Source organism: Melospiza georgiana, chromosome 9 (assembly GCF_028018845.1).
Source record: "Melospiza georgiana isolate bMelGeo1 chromosome 9, bMelGeo1.pri, whole genome shotgun sequence".
NCBI classification, from domain to species: domain Eukaryota; kingdom Metazoa; phylum Chordata; class Aves; order Passeriformes; family Passerellidae; genus Melospiza; species Melospiza georgiana.
The window spans coordinates 12977154-12992882 of record NC_080438.1 but is presented as its reverse complement, the minus strand read 5'-3'; the positions used below and the strand labels follow the sequence as shown (position 1 = coordinate 12992882).

At 36.7% G+C, this 15729-nt stretch overlaps 1 protein-coding gene across 1 annotated transcript in view; it reads left to right on the top strand.

Annotated features, from left to right (window-relative positions):
- Positions 1-2030: 2030 nt before the first annotated feature.
- LOC131087151 (uncharacterized oxidoreductase YtbE-like) overlaps positions 2031-15729 on the top strand; it is a 31768-nt gene continuing 18069 nt past the window's right edge. Inside the window, exons 1-2 of the mRNA XM_058030581.1 lie at positions 2031-3194; positions 8416-8517. Of these exons, the coding sequence (XP_057886564.1) occupies positions 8496-8517 (22 nt within the window). The 5' untranslated portion in view covers positions 2031-3194; positions 8416-8495. The remainder of the gene's footprint in view (positions 3195-8415; positions 8518-15729) is intronic.

The window sequence follows — 15729 nt, the reverse complement described above, 5'->3', positions numbered from 1 at the left end:
TGTAAAACAAGTTGTAGAGACATTTATTTTTAGTTGGCTCAGAAATTAGCCAATTAATAATCATAATTAGTGGCTATGAAAAAAAATAAGATAGAAATATTTAAAGTTTTGTCTTTTAGAACATTGAAACTTTGTTTATGTTTGGAAAGTAAATTATTTATGAATGCATGTCAAAATCATAGGAATGTAGTATTATAGTTTCATCAAGTCCATGAAGTCAAGAGTTTTGTTCTTGACTCCACATTTTGTTGGCCTCAAATATTAAGTGGAAATTGTTCTTTTGTGTCTAGCAGCATGTCATGGTCCTGATGTGTATGGGTGGGAGATCAGACCATATTATATCTTAGTTTAAATGACTTTGAGCGTTCAGCAAGACTTACTGGCTTTCCTTCTAAGATCAGGAATGAGCCAAAATGGTAAGCATTTAGTAAAACCTGGTTCACCTTCCATGCAAGTTGGGCTTTTCTAAGTCCCTCTCGTTGCTGCTGGTTGTTAAAGTGTGTGAGAAGGTCCTGCAGCCTCCCCTGGGCGTTGCTGCCTTGCTGGGCTCCGGGGCTCTATGCAGGAGCACCTGTGGTGCTGTCAGTGGTGGCCCCTTCCTGCCAGCCTGGCTGGCCAGCCAGGGCCACTTCCATAATGTGCAGGGAGTGTTTGGGGTGGAAGGAGAAGGGTAAGGGCAGGTACAAATTTCGCTTTAAATAATACTTTAACCTGGAGTCCTTTATTGATTTTTTTAGATTTAGCAGTGTCTGAAGCCCTGCTGCTGTTCAGGACTGTGCAGGGCCATGTCTCAGGTCGGTGATGGAGCTGTTTTGTGCTGCCTGTTGTTTACAGCATGAGGGCCTTTAAGTACTAATCATCAGCTTGGAAGGAGGTGACTTGAACTGACTGAGCATTTCCTCCAACAAACTGTAGAAAATACTGTTTGTGGGAAGTGTGTGGACTGAGGGTGAATGGGTGAGGGGCTCATGGCAGGAAAAGCAACTAACAGGAAAGGGTAAGTAGAAACATCATCCTCCTTGCTCTCAACCAGTACTTTATCTGAAGTCCTCCTGGTGGTTGCTTTTCCTGCTGAGTCTCCTCCTCCTTCCGTCCCCTTGACATGCAAAATACAGATCCAGTGAATCCCCATACAATGACAGTAACAGGATTTTGTTGCTGAAACTCCCTGCATGCCCATTCTGTAACTCTTTTGTAGGATTCCATTGTTTTGGTTACTGCTGAATGTGACATTATGTGACTGGCACCTGCACTGTGGCCCAGCCTGGGATTGTACAATGCAATAATGATTTCAAGCTACCAGGAGTTCAACAGAGTAAAGGTTTCAGGATATGCTTTTTGAGAAGTAAATGGTATTAAAAGTTGTTCAGGTTTTTGGGTTTTTAAAAATACTCTAATTTGTAACTGTTATGCTTCTGTATGAAAATTAAAAGACATATACTAATTTCCCATAAAATATGTGTTTTCTCCTTGATGATTTTCAGCCTAGCTCCTTGAATCACTTTTTTACAGTTAAATGCTGTTGATATTTGATTTTGATGGAGTTGCTTCTGATCAGCACCAACTTCTACTTCATGTATTTTCCAAGCCTAAAGATCAGTCGGTTCCCATTTCTTTACTATGAGGAAATGAAAATTCAATAAGAAGCTTTTGTGACAATATTAAAAAAAAATTGAAAACAATGATAAAATATGCCCCTCATAATTCACTGCTGACAATTCACTTCTGCTTTTGTGTGTTTAGGTACTTCCCACCGGGGTGGCTATTGCCATGGCGCCGTCGTCCATGCCCTGCAGAAATGTGGCGTTCGTCACATTGACACAGCAAAGAGGTATGGCTGTGAACACCTCCTCCAAAGGGCCATCAGAGAGAGTGGTGTGAAGAGAGAGGACCTCTGGATAACCACCAAGCTGTGGCACAGTGATTATGGCTATGACAACACAAAAAAGGCCTGCTTGGAGTCATGTGAAAGACTCGGTGTTGAATATCTTGGTATGAATCTTTACATATAGCTCCTTTGTTGTGCTTTCCATGGGAGTACTTGCAAAGATGGATGAATTCTGAAAAAAATTTCTATGGTACAGATGGGTCACAGAAACCAAATTCTGCCTTTATTTACACATTTGCAGGTTCCTTGTTCTGTTTGTTCTCTAGGAAATTCACATGTGTACAATTATGACTACAGAACTTTTTCTTCTTGCAAATGTTTTGTAAAGGTATTTTTTATTATTAAATTACTTGAGGAAAAACTACATCAGTTTTTTACATTTTGCTAAAATCATCCAAAACCTATGAAACAAGGATTCATAAAACTTTACAATAATATATTGGCAACAGGGTGACAAAGATGCCTGGTTTCTTCTGTGATCTGTTTTCTTTTTCTCAAGGAATGGGGGTCCTTTCCAAAACTTACTTTGTAGGTCTTTTAACTTTTTAAAATTCTGAATACTGCCTTTGGTTTGGTCTGTTTGATGGAATATTTTTTGGAGAATATGTTAGAAGTATCTAAAAGAATTTAGAAAACTAAAATTAAAGCTTAACTAACACTGCATTTGTAAATTTACCCTGATCATAACCTGCTTGTTGCCAAAGATGTGATATTGTTACTCCCTTACTAGACGGGCAGAGTTGCAGTAATGATGCCAATTAGTTCTTTGCAACAGGTCATAGGAGAGGAGGCACCTGTGAATAAGCATGATATTTGCATATTTTAGCAATAAACAGACTTTAATGAGGAAGTGAATTTTGCTGAATTAATAATGTATAATATTAATGGCAGCTGTGTGCTGTACTCACTGCCCTTTTTTACTTGAGTACTTTACAAGGTGAACAGAGAAAAACCTGTATCTGTTAAAGACTGAGATACATGCACATCTTTGGCTCCATTCCTTCTGGAAATGTGTCTCTTAACTTCTCCACAGGTACGGAATAATACAAAATGAATGAAAAGTCTTTTTTGTTTTTCCTGTGCAAATGCAGGTCACTGCAATGAGACTTAAATAAAAAAAGTTTTGAGCCCTGACTTTCTCCTTTAAACTGAGAAATAACATTATTCCTCCTCTCTGTTTTCTGCTTGTTACATTTTGTTCGCTTTCTTTTTTCTTCTGCTTGCTCTGGCACTGGTGCTGAATGTTGATGAGAGGAAAACTTGACTCACTTCCAAGAAGTCATTTGCAGTGATTCCTTCTAGTACTGTAAGTTGCTCTTTTTATCTCAGGTAGTAGATTAGAGTAGATGCTCACACAAATACTGAGTTTCTCCTAAGAAGAAGTGTTTAAAAGAAGAAAAAGAATATCTGAGAGCAAGAAATGTGCTAATGCTGTCACTATGTGAGTGAATCCTTGGAATAGCATAAACAGAACTTGTTTGTCAGATGTGTTAAGAGCTGAAACTTCTTCTGCACATATTACTAAGAGCAATTTAGGACTGTTGCAGCCGCCTGCACAATTAGTCTCCATCCTAGATTTTTCCTCATTTTTTATATTTTTGTTTTGGTTTTTCAATACTCTCAGCTATCTTCCCTCCTTCTTCACCTTTCTTCAACTGATGTGGAGATGTCTCAAAAATTCATACAGCTGTTCCTGAACCACTTAGTCTGCCATGGTGACCTAAATCATATTTATATGATCAGAATAAATCAGAATTCCCTGATTCCATTCCATAGTATTAACCAAATATGTGGGGGTTCACATGTTCTATAAAAATATATAGTTTATAAAGAAAACTGAAAGAGCCTGAATAATATATCTGGGATGTTAGATCTTTATGTTGGATGGAAAGTTAGTAATTCAGAAATGCAAAAAGAAAAAGCTAGAGGAGCTCTGGCAGCTAAATGCACAGCTAAGATCTTTGTTTATGTTCATTTTCTGGAGGGTCCTTAGGAGTTACCCAGTCCATCCATAAACACTGAATTAGAAACCTGACAAATAATCTAACAGGAATTAATAAGTCTTTGCATTATCAGTATATGGAATGTGAGATGTTGAAAGCAGTCATGGCTTTTTAAGAGAAAATGTAAAATACTCCATATAAAATACTTATTATGAAGCCTTTTCAATGAACACTTTTCAGACAAATGGTACTTGGAGAGCAGTGTTCCAGGACTTTTTTTTGAGCTGGAAGATTATATATCCATGACATGATGGAAATTTGTATTATTTGTGGGCAGTGGTTGTAACAGATACTCTCCTCCTTGCATTTTCTAAATGTGATCCTCAACTAGCAGTAACAGTAAACCAATATGGAGTGGCAGCAGATTTTACAGGTTTGGCAGTAGCAGAATACATTCCTTGGGATTTAGATCCAACCTCTAAAGTAATTTCTTGAGTGCTGCTTTGTGGGTTACCAAATTCATAAACAATTTTATTTTCCTTTTGACTGTCCCGAGTTTGTCCCATTCAGGCAAGTCTGGCCTATTACAAATCCCCAGCTGGAGCTGGACAAATGCTCTATCAGCAGCTTCACTGTAATAGATGAACCACATGAAATTAGTGAATTGTCATAATTCCGACTCTGTTGCTTCAAAACACTTTGTAGATTGTTTCACACTGATCCTTGTTCAATAGAAGGAAACGCAAAAAGAACAAAAAGGATTGAGTGAGAAAGAAAAATACATCATATCAATATTAAGTGACTGTTGAGAAAAGCAAGGAAATATGATTCCCAGCATAAAGACAGCTGGGAAACATTGCAGAATATTTTTTTGCTTTTAGGCTTGATAGAAGGCCAGGCTTGTTTTTCATACTAATAGGTTGTTTTAGTCAAATCTTAACTTTTAAAAATAATATTGTATTAGGGACTTTGCATAGAAATGCAAACTTTTATTTCCGCACAAACAACATGTTGGCTTTTAAATGTGTGAAACGGCCAGTTAAGAGGAAGTGTGTTGATTGTAGGTGCTGCAACCATTAAGAAGCAATAAGCCATTATATTTTAAGTGTCAGTGTGAAAGCAGCTCAGGTGTTAGTTTTAGTTTTCCTGCACCACTATGCATTGACATTTAATGACCTTCAAGCCTCTGCTCACTGCTGTACCATTACAGCCTGACTGTGTGCAAAGGATGTTTTAAAAAGCTCTTAAATATGAAACCAGATTGTGAATGTTTGGAGGTTTTTCCCCTTCTTTCTCAAGTGCATCCTGATACTGTGAATCAAGATGGATTTTTTTGATTTAAGATTATTTTTTAAAAATACATTGTTGGAAGGCATCTCAAGATATTGATTCATTTTTCCCCCGGTACAAGGCACAGCCTCATGTTCTCAGTAAAAATGTAGTCTGTTCTTAAAAACCTCCAGTGATAAAGTTATGTATTTCTTGATTACTAGAACTTCAAGCTATTTCAATCAATGATTAAAAGCTAATTTCTTGCCTCCCAAAGGAATTTAAGAGTGTTTGTGTTCTCACAGTACCCCTGGAGGGAAAATATTTTAAGCAAAAGAAAATGTGTATGTGGGTGTAGGGTGTGAATGTGTGTACAAATAAAGATGAAATCACAGAGCTTGGTTAGTGAGGTGATTGTTGTTTTTATTGGCCTGCAGATATGCTGGAAAGTTTTCTAACAGCTGCAGTAGAAGTAAGGTCCTGGCTGTGCTGGGGTGCTTCCCACATGACTGGCAGAAGGACTGTTCTACTCTTTGTCTGAGCTAAGGCACCTTTGCCCCACACCTTTCAGGAACACTTCTTGCAGTCAGGAAAACTGTACTTTGTGATCCAGTAGATGCTTTCTAGTCCTAAATGCCAATATTTTGAAATTTGAAGTAATTTTCATTTCAATGAAAAAGCTTAAATTGAAAGAAACATTATGGGAAGATGTGGTCATGGTGTACCTGGTAACAAAACCTTTCTGAAACAAAGGACAAACAGCCAATCTTGTTGGCATCAGAGGCCTCAGACACTGCTACAGAGATGGGGATATGTTGCATTTTTTTTGGATGTCTGAGGCCCGAGATCTTTCAGTTATCAAATCTCTTAGAAGTCTTTCTTTGGAGAATGTTTCAGTTTCCTGAGCAGAGTACAATGCATCTGTGTCTGTGGAAATCCATGATGTAACATTTCTGTGAGCATTTCCACACTGTGGTGTCTAACTGAACAGTCAAGCTTTTGGAGAAGTAACTGGTGGTGAAATTCTGCTGAAGTTTGATTATTTTTGCTAAATGACATTTTTTTGCATAGTTAAGCGGTTCTTATTAGTCTGGTTTGGAGAACATAGCAAGCAGCAATTCAAAATACACAATTCTTCCATTTTTCTGGGAGGTAGGCATCACATCTCAGTAACTTACACCTACTTATATATGGGACTTGCTTTACATAAGCAAAAAAGTTTCAATACAAACATGTCAGTCTCTATGCAGTAAGTAGCCCCAGTAGCATGTATAATTTTGGATCAAAATGAACACTTGATATTAGCAATTCCTAAAGCTAATCCTTTGGGTTTATGTCTGATATAAATCAGTGGAAATTTTATTGGCAACAGAATGTGAGTAGTGCTGAGTTTTGCATGTAACCTCACCAAATACTTTATTCAATATCCCAGTACTACTTTTCAGTTAAAATTGATATTTATTCCAATACCAGGTATTGGTATTTACTTTTAACAAATACAACTTTGTTTCTCAGAGAAACTAGTAAAGAAGTAATTATTGATAGATTGGTGATCAGTAAGACTGCATGTGGAATTGGAAGTGGATTTTATGGATAAAAGAGCAAAGAGCAAGCAACTTTCCCCTTTTTTGGGATACAAAACCAGACACTACAGGTGATTATATATGAGTGATTATTGGCTTGTCTAAGCTATTGTATTTTAAAAGTCTAGGAGTTTATAATTGTATTTAAATGGATATCAGGAAGCGCAAATGTAGCTTGTGGATTTTGTGACACAGCCAAAATAATGTTTTCCTTGCTACATCTGTAATATATTTTACTGTACATAATTCTGTACTGTTCTGATTAGATTTTTAAGGTAAGTAAAGCACTTGTTGCAATGATGTGCCAAAATTGGAGCTGGTGTATTATAACAAATTTCATGGCACATTTTCATCTTAAATCAAGGTTGAATTTTTACTTTTAGAGGGGCAAAGCTAATATATCAGCCCACTGATACAGTAATTGTTAGTGTAGCCCTTAATTTGGGAATAAAAGGGTTTTTTCCTCTTTTCTTTCATGATTCCCAAAGCAGAGGATCTGTATTTTCACAAAGAAATACTATAAATGAATGGATTAGTGTATCCAAAGAAAAAAATACTCTTCTCATTGAAAACAAGTCAGGTATTTTTATTTCTTAACTCTATTTGAACTGCCAGAAAAGGAATAATATGAAGCACATAGAAAATGGTACACATCTCAGCCATCTATTTATTTTCTTTTCCTGTTTTTCATCAGACTAATATATGCAGCAAAGGCCAAAACCTGTTTGACTGGGATACCTGCAGTTACCTGTTTAATCTGCAGTTGGAATTTGAATAGAAATGTAATTGTTTTCCAAGTATCTCTCCATTTCTCCTTCAGAATGTCTAGCAGTGTCTACAAACTTGTAAAGGAGTTATAGATCTGTAGTTTTTTTAATTTAAGTCTGATTTGGAACTGAGTCCAGTAGATGTACTTTTCTCAATGTTCTTCCCTTGCAGGAAGACAGCACACAAAGAGAAGGGACCAGTGCTGGAGGGGCAGCACTGATCCCTTCTCTCTGGTAACCAGTGACCCAAGGGGTGGCATGGAGCAGTGTCAGGGGAGGTTTAGGTTGGTTAGGAAAGGGTTCTATGATTTAAAGATAATTTCATCAGCAGTAAAGCTTAATTGTGTTTGAAATTGTGCGAACATTCCAAAAAATGGAATAAGGCATAATTTTGTTCCCTCTAAATATTATTTATTAATTAAAAAAAAATACAAAGGCTGATGTGAAATTTAGACAAAAAGTCTGCATAAAGAATGTGCTATATTTTCCAATTTAGAAGTGGAAGTATTCTTTAGAAAGGAAAAAAAACAGACCCACTGCTGAGGTTGTATAAAATATCTGCAGAACTGCCAAATATATTTATCTTCCGTGGAATGGAAGACTTGCAGCACTTAATAAGCAGTAGTCCACTCATCATTCCAGTGACCAAAATCCTTTTGATTTAAACAGGGCTTGTTATGTGTGGAAGGTTTATTAAGTGCATATGTGACCATGAAATTCTGATTACAGTGACCTAAGCATGTGGAACATGTGCAAGTTCTGCTACCCTTAGCTGTGAATGTGATGTTATAGAATTCATTTATTACAACTAACTGGATACATCCAGTAATGCTCACTGAGCAGTGATTGGAACTATTATCATGATAATGTGATAGGGGCCACTGGAGGGAAAATGCTGTCTCATGTGGTTTGATTATTTATTTTTGGACACTATAATAAGCAGTCTGGTTCTGTTTCTTTTTTAGATCTTTATTTGATTCACTGGCCTGATGCACAGGTTCCAGGTAAAAGCAATCGAGAGGTCCGAGCTGAAACCTGGAGAGCCATGGAAGAGCTCTATGAGAAAGGTGATCTAATTACAAAGCTACCTCAGAAAAAGGAATTATAGTGTGCTTTGGGATTGGGAAACTCATAGTGAGAGATGTTCAGAAATTTCATTTGAACTGGATGTTCATATTTCGATGGAATTTGGGTGTGTAAGTTTCAAAAATCTCTTTGAAAATTGCAGCATTAGCAGTTTGGTCCTGCTTGTAAATAATATGTTGTCAGATTCTGTCCATGAGATTAATAATGGTGTGCATGCTTTCTTGAGGAAATACACTGATTCACTGAAATCTCTATGCCACCACAGAACACCATTGAACACTACAGAATGTCTTTGTAGTAACCTCCTTTTTAAGTATAAATCATGCAAAGTTTTGTCTCCCTTAGGTTTTTTTTTTTTTTGTGACTGTATGATGTCGTTTTCCAGTTGTGGTATTTTATAACTGCATTTTGAAAGTGAACAAAATGAAATGTCTAGGTGAGAAACAAATACTCAATTGCAGATTCTTTGGTACAAACTTTTGCGAAAAATGTTCAAAGAATGGAGCTACTCTCTCAGGTTGGGATAATTCACTTTGATTTTCAGTGCACAGCAAACTTCAGTTTATTATCATAGTGACAGGAAGAGTAGACTGTAGATTTAAGAGGAAGATTTTGCTCCTGAAGTATGCAGAATCATTAGAAATTACATGAGAGAAGATCCTGTCATGCCATTCTTGGGCCATGTGGAGCACCCTGTTTACAGCTTCAGAGAAGTTCCACAAGTGGGGAGAAGACTTTTGGATGGAGTAATCTATCCACTGACCCAGAGCTGCTGAAATAGTGATTGCAGCAGGGGAGTTGTACAAAGGCAATTTCAGGCTGTGTGCCACTACCAGCTTTACCAGAGCCTCTTACACTTCAGTCCTTCCTTTAATTTGCTGTGCTTCTGCAAACACAGAGGTAAATGATCTTTGATATATCTTTTGTTCTTTTTATATTGAGCATAAGGGAAGTTGCTAAAAGTGTTTTCTGCCATGTAAGACATTACAACATTCAGTTTTTAAAGTGCTTCTCTGACCTAGTATTTCAAACCATGAATAGGACTTACATCCAAAATGGATAATTCCACAATGCATTTCATCTTTTCCACTGGGAAGGTTTTTTCTGATGAGTATTTAAGCTACTGCATGCCATTTGTGCCTAGATATGCCATCCTAATTTGCTGCAAACAGGTTGTATTTTCCACATTCTATTATTATTCCTATCCTATGGGACTTATTCTGCTTTTGCATGCATCTTTGTGATCTCTTCTGTTTTACAGGATCTTCCTTTGTCTGTATCTTCCTAATGGAAAAGACTATGAGCAATTCAGTGGTCTTTTATTAAAGTCACTGGAAATACTATTGCTCTTTTCACAAACAGAGGGGAAAATTGCTTTTTGTCTTTGTCTCTATGCATGATACCTCTTTAAAGGTATCTCATGTTAGATTGTTTCCCCCTGTGGTTGCATTTCTTCAATGTTGTTTTCAATTTCCATGTTGCTACTTTCAGTCTTTTTCTGAATTTAAGCATTCTGTGGACTCATGAATCATTTAGCTGAGGATAAATTTTCCAGCTCTGGTTGTTGAAATTACCTCAGATCATTTACAGGGGAAGGAAAATGTAATGGTCTGGTTGAGTCAAGTGCCTTAGAACCTCAACTTCCACACTTGCTTTAGGGGATACAGACTTGGGATGTCCTGACCATAACTATGTGTTCCTGAAATGACACGCAGATGTTAACCACTCTGGAGTTGGAAATGCAATGATTCCTGAGCAAAAAGTTAAATAATTTGTTTGCATGGTTAACCACTAGATTTTCCACCGAAGATTAAACACTTGCTGCATATCTTTGTGACTTGCTATGTGTTATGTGAGCAACATGGTTTGAATTGAATGTAGGATTTGGTCAGAATCCTTACTGGAGGAAAAGAATAAAATCTTCATTGATTAGGCAAAGAAATTGAAAGTTCTATGCACAAGGGAGTTCTTTGTCTTTTTGACATTAGTTCAGGTAGTCATTGGTTTGTGTTTGGAATTCTGTTACTTTTTTATATTTTGAAATGTTTATTCTGGAAAAAAATATAAACTAAATGCTTCACATTCAAAGGCTGACATTTTAAACAAATAATTTTCTTCTGCAGTCAATTCACAAAGGTAATATTGAAATTATTCAACTGTGAAGTGGGTTTAGTAGCTAGCTGTGTCCATCATGAAGAGCATCTGAAAGTGGAGAGGCAATATCCTGTCCTCTGTAGAAAACAAATTGGTGTTGTGGAACTGCAAGGGTCGTGCAAGATGGTTAAAAGTTGTCAGTATTGACTTAAGTCTTTGATCTGGCTGAAGTTACCAAGAATTTGTTTCATCATTTCTCTGTATTCACAGGTGGTGTGAATTCAGGTTTTTGTAAATCTCATTCTTCAATTTAAATCCAGGTTAGTATTTATTCTGCAAAATTCCACCTACCTGGGACAGGAAACATTATTTTAAAGTAATGTAAATTATTAATTGTCTATTATTATTATTATCATCAATTAAACTAGAAGGAGAGTAAATAAACTGTTAGTACTCCAGACTGTAAAAGTCTGTAATGGAGATTTTTTTTTAATATTATATTAACTTTTAGATAGGTCACATTGGTCAAAAGTTGACACAACCAAAATACCAACTCCATCTATATTCATAGATCTGAGAGAATTTTTTTAAAGTTATGTCTACAAAGATTCATTCAGGTTCATCTGAGAGCCCACACAGAGCTTCTGGGACAGACACAGGGCTGCTGTAACACAACTCACAGGGTTCTGGCCTCAAGTGTCTTCCCACCCTGAGGAGAGATAGAGCTTCTGGGTCTGTGCCCAGTCTAGGTCAGTGTGCACTAATTTAAAAGACCCTGTCCCTAAGTAATATAAACTTCGTGCAACAAATTTCAAAAATATCTTAATATTTTTCAGAATTATTAAAATATATATTTTGGGAAGCAGAAAATTTGCATGAAGAATTAAAGAAAACTCATACTATATTGAGTCTGATTTTATTAAACTCCCAAGTTTTTCATAAACTTTGGCTGTAGAGGATTTATTGTTGCAGGTTTATTGCTATTTGAAGGCAGCAGGTGCCAATGAACTTGGTGTGGAATTGGTAGATATGTTTCATTGAGATGTGTGAGCATCCTTGTTTACTGTTTCCTAATCCATAGCTGCTTAGTAATGCTTCTTATATGTACTGCTAATGCAGGTTTGGAGTTGAGCTGTAACATCAGAATATTATCATAAACAGAAAGTAGTAGTTTCAAGTGATGAGAGAGATCCTCTGCTATCACTGAATAATCCCCTCTCTGGTTTACCACTGGTTTTCTATTTCATCAAAAGGGATTTGAGGCTTGCATTTTGTGAAAGACTCTTTTGTCCTGATATGATGTGAAGTGGAATTATGAACAATTTAAAATGAGAATCTGAGTAGTGTTTGTTGGGGATCTGGTTTCCCTCTCCAGTTGATTGCTCACCATACTGAAGTTTTGGGTTGCAGTGCTTGGATCCAACGTGCTTTGGAAACTGAAGGGAATGTGCTTACTGCCCCAAGGCTGGAGTCTCAGCAACACTTAAAAGAAGGTTTCATGTTCTAGCACTGTTCCCTGTGCTTGAATCCCCTGTTCAGCTGCCTCAGGCGACTGAGCAGCTATCTCAAGATCACACTTCAGGTTAAAAACAATTTCCCAGAATCCTGAGGGATACCATGACAGATATGAGAGCATGCCCAAAAATACTGCTAGGAATTCTAAAGCCATTGTTGTCTTTTACTGTAACAGTATGACATACTACATTAATTATCTGTGTTAAAATAACACACCCTGGAAGTTATACCTTCTTCAGTTGTTTTAATCCCTCTGAATTGCATCATGACCATGGTCCTGTGTCTTTCTTGTTTGCCCTTGAGCTAGAGAGTCTTTGGCTAAATATGTTCATCTTTTCTCCTGGCTAAATCCTTCAGTAGTTTCTTAGAGTCCATGAAATGTTCTACTAGTATCTTTCCCTCTTTAACTTGAAATTTGTATGTTTATACCCTCTGTCTTCTCTTTTCTACAAAGGAAAGATTATACTTTTAGTTTGTTTTGTATTATTCCTATTGTATAGACAGAGCCAAGTCATTAAAGTTGCTGGTTTTCATTAATATCTTTCCAGGGAAAAATGTGGTAGAGTTCTGGTCAGCAAAGGCAGATAGATATTTATGGTGGTATCCAAACCTATGGCAGTTGTATCATTTCATACCATGAATCAAGCAGACAAATTTTATGTATATTTCCCCAAATCATACAGAAAGTATTAGAATGCTTCCTTCTAATAGTGATGAATTAAAACATTGCTTTATTCATGAGACTTTCGTGTGCTGATGAAGAAAGAATTCAGTTCAGAGATTTGTGTTTTGTCTTACAGTCTGTGTCTTCCATGTCTTCAGACCTGGGATTTGCATGCACTTAGGCCTGACCTTGCTTCCAGAGGGAATTGTGCCAACTCTTACAGTAGTTCTGTAGCTTGGGGATCAGAATTCTGCACCTGGTCTTGGTATTCAGCCCCAGTGATCAGAAGATTTTTTTAATGAACAGCCTTCTGAGGAGCTTCTACTGATAAGCCATTGCAACTTCCTGATGTTAAGAACAAATGAATGGCAAAGGAAAATTATTTTCTTTACTGGTTTTAGAATTTTAGTAGATACCTGAAAGTATAAAATAAAGGATTTGGAATGGAATTTAGAATAGTGTTTACTTACACTAAAAACTGCCATTAAAAATTTCTGTGTGACTTCTGGTAGACCAAACTGATAGCTCTCTATTCATGGCAGAAAAGATCTTGTTGCTAAACTGATTTCTACTAGCTCAGGAAAACACAGTTGTAATAATTAATTTATTTAAATGCTGTTAAATTTATTTTTTTTTTTTGTTATTGTTGTCTTCTTTGACTTGTTAATCTGCTGCAGTTTGATTGGAGCTGTTTCACAGGAGCCAGATGACTCAGGTTGCAGTCAGATTGATGAAGACTCTGTCTGTGCTGCAGTGCTGAGAGACAGAGAATTCTAGACCTGTGTCTTTGTTCAATAGCCTGCATTTGTGTTTTCCTTTAAATAGTTATGGGATAAACACTACTGAGGGAAAAGGGAGGAAAAAATTCTAAAACTTGGTCAGTGAGACATTTGTGCATAATAACTGGTTATTTCTGTTGTAACAGCTGAAATCAACTAGAGTACTTGTAATATCAAGGCTATGGTTTAAATTTTTGTGGTCTCAAAATTGTCCTTTTGTGGAATTATCTTCTCCAGTAGTTCAGAACAGAAGCCAAGCTGCCTGCAGAATCCATTCCAAGATACATACATTGAGTCATATATTCCCTTGACAACTGCAACATTCCCGTGTAGGCATTTGTTGGCTGGCTGATGAAAGCAGGATGGCAAACTGCTCTGACATGGGGAATAGTCACTGCATGTGCTCACTGGTAATTGGGCTGTTCCTAGCAAAGTGACCCTTTCCATAAGCAGTGTCTCTGATGACCTTGATTTTTTGTGGCCAGCCCATCATCCCAGCAAGCTTTTCCTACGCACATGCGATCATTACTCGTCCCTCTGTCTAAAAATGCTGGGAAGAATGAGGGCTCCCAGCCAGGGCTTTTGCCTGAACTTGGCAAGAGTAGTACTGGGGTGGTTGTTGTGGGTTCAGATCCCACTAGAACTCACTGCCATTTTACTAAAATGGTTTGCTTATCTTTTTAATGTTTAGCAGTGCAGCTTCTGCTGACATGAAATATTCTTACTTGCATCAGAAATTCCTTGATGTGTCTTACCATATTTTTTGTTATGATTATGTGTGTGATTTGAAGAGAGTCTTATAAAGTAAAAGAAATTGTTTTGCCCAGTAATTAAAGTCATGTAACTTCATTCTTGGAAAAAAGTTGTTTTTTTTTTTTTTAATTCCAAGTGAGAAGATATCTAGTCAACCCTAATATTCTTACCATCTTCATTGCTGGGTGTAGACCAGTTCAATCATCATATTTTCTTCCTCCATTTTGTATCTGTTCATAAAAGTAGGAGGGAAAAAGGTTCAGTGAATGGCACAAATTTCTAGCACATCCTTTGCTAGGTGACATACTCTGATATAAATTGTGTGACGATCACCTGACAATTCAAACTGTTGTGTTACAGCTCCACAAAACATTTGCCCCAAGTGTGTTTATGGTAGAAGTCATATGTGAATGTGTGTTCAGAAGTTGCACTGAAGCTTTAATAAGCAAAATCAACTGACTTGCCTAGAAACGGTTCTTTTTCACGTTGGTAATATTCTGTCTGCAAGAATCTCTTGTGAGTTGTTTTTGTGAGAAGCATAGTTCAGAAGTGTGTTTTCATGGGGAGATGGTGAGGATTTGGGTTTTGCACCACACCCTTTTCATCAGATAAGACAGCAATAAAGACACGGAAAAAAAATGTTACACGTATTTATGTTAAACATCATAAAGAAACCTTCATTTTAGTATCTCATTTAAAAATAAGAAATTACCATAGAAAAAGTTCTTTTGGTGCAGATGGGAAAGTGAGAATGAATCTAAACTTGCATTAACATCCTTTTTGTCAAAGCTGTAAATAAGCAAGCTCAGCAAAAAGATTTAAAGCAAAAGTTGTGTTCCCATACAGATGTGCCAAGAGTTCCCAGTGTGAATACAAGAACTCTTGTGAGGAAGGCAATGTTGAAATATCTTTCAAAGGAAAGTCCTTGTCAGATAAATTATGCCTTTTCCACAATATACATTATTTTTTTCTCAATAAATAATGTACATTGTGGAAAAGACATAATTTATCTGTTTTGCATATGTTGAAGAAAAACCTTAGATTTTTAACTATTTTAAATCAGTGTTGATTTATTAACATCAGTTAGGTTGCTGCTATTCATAGCACTTGGGAATCATTATCCTCTCAGATACAGAAGTCCAAAAAGTATTCCAGTTCAAGAAACCATGCCATCATATTTATAGGGGCAACAAACTATGTAGAATATATATATACATTCTAATATATCTTGCCTCTGTTTGTCTGTAATACCTCCAAAAAGCTACTTTTAGGGGTACATATTCTGTTCTATTACATAGCTGAGTTGCTGATAATTTTGATCACATTTTCAAGTCACAGTGTGTGGTAGCATTATTGAATAAAGTACGGTGGGATTGATTTTGTCCCAT